At 45.4% G+C, this 6,314-nt stretch overlaps 1 protein-coding gene across 1 annotated transcript; it reads left to right on the plus strand.

The window, feature by feature from the left end:
- Positions 1 to 1,982: 1,982 nt before the first annotated feature.
- LOC127314155 (protein DMP3) lies at positions 1,983 to 3,017 on the plus strand. The gene has a single exon (XM_051344617.2). The coding sequence runs from the start codon at positions 2,215 to 2,217 to the stop codon at positions 2,908 to 2,910; it is 696 nt and encodes a 231-aa protein (XP_051200577.1). The 5' UTR covers positions 1,983 to 2,214; the 3' UTR covers positions 2,911 to 3,017.
- Positions 3,018 to 6,314: the final 3,297 nt, after the last annotated feature.

Below are 6,314 nucleotides of genomic sequence, written 5' to 3' on the forward strand. Positions count from 1 at the left end.
GGGCCACCCGGGCTTGCCGGATCTAGGCACTGTCGATGGTACACCCATGAAGTATACCCACAACACGCATGTTCAGAGTTCTCTCAGAATGGCAGAAAGAAATCTTGAATTGTTCCCATGAGTGCGGCAAAGAATTCAGCGCCACCATGACTAGTACTTGTTCAGGAAAAGGGTAGCCTGCAATTCTCAATTCCTCATTCAACACAGATAACTTATTCAGATGCTCATTAACAGAAACACTATCAGTCATCTTTACTGTCAAAAATTTGTTGAACAAGCTAAGAACTTTGATTAAAGAAACTTCACCGAAATCCTCCTCCAGCCTTCTCATAATTCTATAGGAAGCCTTCTCAGATTCATACTCAGTAGCTAATGAATCAGACATAGAACCAAGTATATAGACTCTAGCCTTTTTATTATCAGTAGTCCACTCCTTCATCTCTTCTTCATAATTGTCTCTTTCCTCTTCCGAAGCATCCACAGATGGTTCGTTTGGCTCAGGTGTCATAGTAATATAATCTATGTTTTCAGCAGTGAGTAAAAACATGATTTTCCTCTTCCAAATAGTGTAATTTGATCCATCCAACTTATATGATCTCAGCAGTTCAGCAAAAACACTATTGGAAGCCATTGGATATCTTGCGCTGGCGTTGATGATTCCAAACAGCAGGAAAAATTCCCGAAACAGCAGCAGATGACACCTCAATGCAGTAGCAGCTTAAAAAAAAATTGACCTTCAGATTCCAAGCTTGTAGCTCGTGGGAGACGTACTGATGTTGTTGATTTGAGGATGTGGACGTCGGAAGTCGGAAGCTGTCAGCGGCAGACGGATCGACGACCGGCCGTAGCTTAGGTGGAGACGAAGGCGTGGCGTTCCCTGCTCGCGGCGGTAGGGCGTTTGGCGGCGGCGGGGCGGACTGGAGTGTCGGCGACCGAGATCGGCGAGGCCGGCCGGGCGTGGACTGGCTTCTAGAGTGGGCGGCGTCTTCTGCAGGGAACAATGGGCTTCGGCGCAGGTGAAGATCGATTGGATGCGGCGGCGGCGTAAAGCTAGATCGATCTTGAATAGGCGAGATTGGTTGTGAGCTTCTGTGCGCGGCGGACGGGTAGGAGCAGAGTTGCTGCGGAAGCAATATGGATCGGTGACGACCGAAACTAACCGTCCTCGATTCCGGTTAATCGCCGTCAACCTAAACCGTGCTCTGATACCAATGTAAGAAACCGACGAGATTTAGGTCTACCCTCTATTCCTCTGCACTTTTCCGTGGTGCCGCTCACAATTGCAATTGAGGCTAGAGGGTAGGGACCTACTTATATTGTAATTTCCAGAGTCCAACTCCAATTACAAATAAGCTTCCAAGTTATTTTAAACTCGTTTTCCAAACAGTGTCCAGATAAAATTACCAACCATGATATAATTTATCTGTTAATCGGATACTATTTGTATTTGTCCCAGAACGCACATATGTGAGGTACGTGCCATAATTAAATCAAATTCCGACTAATTATGTAGGCCTACATCAGGGCTGTAATCTGATAATTAGCCTAGTCCCTTCCAATTAATATTGTGCCCGGGCTATATTTCCAGCGCATCATAGACACTGTATTCCAATATTAATCAACCAGCTTCCTTAAGAAAATCCTTAAGTACAAGTTCCAGCAAGCATAATTTCCATGCTAATTATAAATAGCAATTCCATGTATAAACACATGTTTCAATTCCATAATGAGGTAACGGAATATATGAAGTTCCAAATAAATTGAATATAGTTGTAGGACACATATTTCCTACAGAAGAGCCGTTCGTTTGCCCCTGCCGAGTGCCGATAGGAGGAAGCAACGCCACCAAGCTAGGGAATCCGACCGCCGGCACGATTGAACATGTTCAGTTTAGCAACTACACAGCCTAAGCAGTTGCGTTACGTTGCGCTGCAATGCGTCATTCTCCATTCCTTCACGCCTCGCCCAACTCAACCCAGCCTAAACCGATACTGCCAGCCTAAGCAAACAGGAAGCCACGCAAGAACAAGCGATCCAGCAATAGAAAACCACCACACACAACACGCGGATTCCTCCGTCATTCACCTCCGATCAAGAATCTTCTTCGCACGTTCCTTCCGTTGATCTCGCACATGCATCACTAGCTATCTCGTCTCGTCTACTATTTGATTACAAGTATCCGACCCGATCCAATCCACCCACAAACCATCGATCATGGAACTAGCAGCTGCTTCTTCTTCCTCCGGCGTCTCCTTCAGGCAGCGGTCCACCGCAGCAAGCTCGCCGCTGCTCCAAGAAGATCAGCTGCAGCAAGAGAAGCAGCAAGTCGCAGATGGTGGCTCGCAGGTGCCACGGTCGGCGCTGTACCAGGCGCTGACGTCGACGGCGAGCCTGGCCAACCTGCTCCCCACGGGCACGGTGCTGGCGTTCCAGCTCCTGGCGCCGACCTTCACCAACCACGGCGCCTGCGACGCCACCACGGAGCTGCTCACACGGGCCCTCCTCGCCGTCCTCGCGCTCTCCTGCCTCCTCGCCTCCTTCACCGACTCCCTCAAGGGCCCCGACGGCCGCGTCTACTACGGCCTCGCCACGCCCAGTGGCCTCTGGCTGCTCGACTACCCGCCCGGCGCGCCGGCGCCCGACACGGCCAAGTACAGGCTGGCGTTCATCGACGCCGTGCACGCGGCGCTGTCGGTGGCCGTGTTCGGGGTGGTGGCGGCCAGGGACAAGAACGTCGTGGGGTGCTTCTACGGCCCCTCGCCGGCCAAGGAGACGGCGGAGGCGCTGGACATCGTGCCGCTCGGCGTCGGCGTGCTCTGCAGCCTGCTCTTCGTCGCGTTCCCCACCAGGCGCCACGGCATCGGCTACCCGGTCACCAACGGCGCCGGTGGCAGCAGCGTTAGCACCTGAATGGATCGAACTTAGTTAATTACAAGCCTATACCATCATTGTATCGATTCAATTCTTGCTCAGTTGTTTCTTGGGTTCTGAAATGTCAGTGGTCCGATTAAATGTCAGTTGTCTGAATAGATTGAACTTAGTTACAAGCGCATACACGAAACTCGTCAAGTAGTGCATGTTCAAAGTAGCAGTACATTATAAGGGCATTGTATCACGAAAAGTGCTTTTGCAAGTTATAATAAATTTGAAACTATTTCTGGAAATTGTCAATAAAACATCTCACAATCCTGGAAAATCCCAATCCAAACTACTTTTTATTTTGGGCTGGATAAAAAAACAATTTTAGAGATTTTAAAATTTACTACTCAAATCTACATTTTTGTTTTTTGTGTAGCTGAAAATATAAAGTATTTGGAGTGGATTTTTTGCACACGTTTGTGGGATCATCATTAACTACATGCATATTTTTTCCCAGTTTTTTTGGACTTAAAAATATATTTTCTGTTTGTTTTTTTGAAGCTGGGAGCACTGATTCTCATGTGCACCAAATCTATGTTCACTGTATCAATTTAATTCTTGCCATGTACATTGGTCCCACAAAAATGCTGATATGGCAGATAATTAAGAAGGAGAGAAGAGGTTGAAGTATCATAGGTAGATACGGTATCATAGCACAAACAACAAGAAAAATTAATGTTAAACAAATCGTATACACAAATTTAGATTCTAAAAAATAATAAATATAGCATGACTGTGATACTATTTCATGATATTACTCAGACTAGCTCCAATGGGAGTATCATAAGTAGTATCATAGATGCCATGTTAACAAAAATCTGATGTGTCATATCAATTAATGAGGTGAGATATGAGAGTAGTATCATAATATGATACTGTATCATGACACATAAACCTAGAAAATTTCATGAAAATACATCATGTACACACATTTGCATTGAGATTTTACAAAACATTAAATATGACATAAGTGTTATACCATTTTATAATACTATGCATTGTGAAGGTAGTATCACAAACTAGTATCATGTACATGATACTAGTGTATGATACTTCTCATTGTGACTAGTCTCAGTATAGAGATAATATCATATAGTAGTATCATATGCATATTACTACTACATAATACTTACCACTAGACCAGCCTGATCTTCCCTTAAAATTGTTTTAGTTTGACTCTCAACTTGTCTGAAAAAGTACGACCAAAACAACCATTGGAGACACAGAATCGAGCGAGGCGACTTGCTACTTTGCTAGTACCGAATTGGGCCGGCTCACCCGGGGAGCGTTGACGCGAACGCTGGACACCCTTTGCTTCATGCGTCAAATAATGGCTCCCGGCAAATCCTATGTGCCGTACTGCCGTCTAGATCTGCACTTGCACCATGCGTAGTGTGGGCTGGCCTAGCTAGACGCTAGGCTTAGTGTTCTTTGTTGCTTTGTTTTTTCTTCATTATTGTTTCTTCCTTTTTTTTTCCTTTTTTTTCTGTTTCTTTTTTAAGATTTGAAAAATACTTAAATTAAAAAAATGTTAACACTAGAAAATATTCAAATTTTAAAAACGAGCATTTAAAAAAATTGTCCAAATTTGAAAAAAACAATTTAAATATGAAAATTGCTCAATTTTTTTTTGGAAATGTTCACATTTAAAATATGTTCAGATTTTGGAAAAAATTATATATGAAAATTCTTCAAATTGAAGGGATGTTCAATTTTTAAAAAAATCACAAAATTAAAATGTTTGGATTTTAAAACTTTTTCAAAACTTAAAATGTTCATATTTAAAAAAACATTTTTGTTTCTAAAAAATATTTTCTGGAAAAATAGTTTCCAAAAAATACAGATAGGAAAAAAAGAATAATAATGAAAGAAAATTCGTATTACATGTTGGGTTGTGGCCCAACTAGGCCTTCTATGCGGAGGGTGTCAGGCGTCTGCGGAAGCGCCAACTAGGTTGGTGTAAAGCACTTCCCAGATTTACCCGCATCAAAACTATACACTTGCCTCCTAGATCGCTCCCGCAAACAAACCTCGGCCCTGCCACTAAGGGGTGGTCTTTTCTTGGTAATTTTCGTTTAGAGGTGGTCTTTTTTGACAATTGGTTGGGGCAGATCACTAGTAGAAAAAGAGACTTCTGTTCAGAGTTGCCTGGAACTTTCGCACCGATAAGGTTACAAACCCAGACTAAATGGTGCATTAGCACCGGTTCGAGAGGCCAGAGTTTTAGAACCGGTTCGTGCGGGACCTTTAGCACCGGCTCGTGTCACGAACCGTTGCTAAAGCCGTTGCTAAAAGTTTTCCTTCTCCCCACGCACCTCCACCCCCTTGTGGATCGCCTTTTTTTAGAGCATCTCTAGCAGAGCCCGCAAATACGCGAATCGAAAGCGCGGAGTTCAGTTCACTGAACTCGTGTTTATGGGACGAAAAATTGATGACGCAGAACATTCCCCGTAAACGAAAATTGTAAAACACCATATGACGTGGGCATTACCCTTCGGGTAACTGACATTGTCCTATCCTGTGCGGCCCAGCTGGAGGCCCATGAAGATATCCGATGGCGAGGCGGGCCACTAGGACGATGCAGGAAAGGATCCCTTGAAGAACAAGGTAAGAGAGGAGCTGAACAAGGAAAGTTTAGAGCTAGGTCTTTTGTAAACCTAGTCGTACCCGGACAGATCTCTTGAGACCTGGCCTCCTATATAAAGGCCAGGAGAGGGGTTGTCGAGGGACACAGAATCAATCGTAGCAACTTTAACCACCAGAAGTCTAGAGCTTGGTCGCGGTAGCACTTAGCCTCTCAACGAGATCACATCCGAAACCTTCGGCACCCCATTGTAACACAATATTCTCATAATCAAGATCAGACAGGCAGGACGTAAGGGTTTTACCTCATCGAGGGCCCCGAACCTGGGTAAATGGCTCTCCCCGCTTGTCTGTTAACCGATGTCTCGTGTCAGCCTACATGATTCCATCAACCCTAAGCCCCAATCGGAGGGCATTGCCGAGGAGTACCCTCGACAATTGGTGCCGTCTGTGGGGACCCTGTCGGCACAAGATCCGTCATTGGCAGATCCAGTCATGTCGTCGGCAGCTTCGTCGACACCATCATCGTCATCATCGCCAAGTTTAGGAAGCCCGATTCGATTCGGCTCCTACGAGTTCACGCCGCACAGCGACTCTTCACGCTCGACTTTCTCAGATCTACAAGGAAATATGGAGATGACGTTCGGCAGCGTCCACTACAACATCAACGCGGAAGGAGTCCTTCGACTGCTAGAACCATACGCCCCCAGGTTAGCAAGGAAATCACCACCACCGGCCGCAGGGCCAAGCCTATCATCATCAGTCGACCTTTCGGCTGGCCTGACGGACTCGATGAACTCATCCTCTCCATC

This window comes from Lolium perenne, chromosome 7 (assembly GCF_019359855.2).
Source record: "Lolium perenne isolate Kyuss_39 chromosome 7, Kyuss_2.0, whole genome shotgun sequence".
NCBI classification, from domain to species: domain Eukaryota; kingdom Viridiplantae; phylum Streptophyta; class Magnoliopsida; order Poales; family Poaceae; genus Lolium; species Lolium perenne.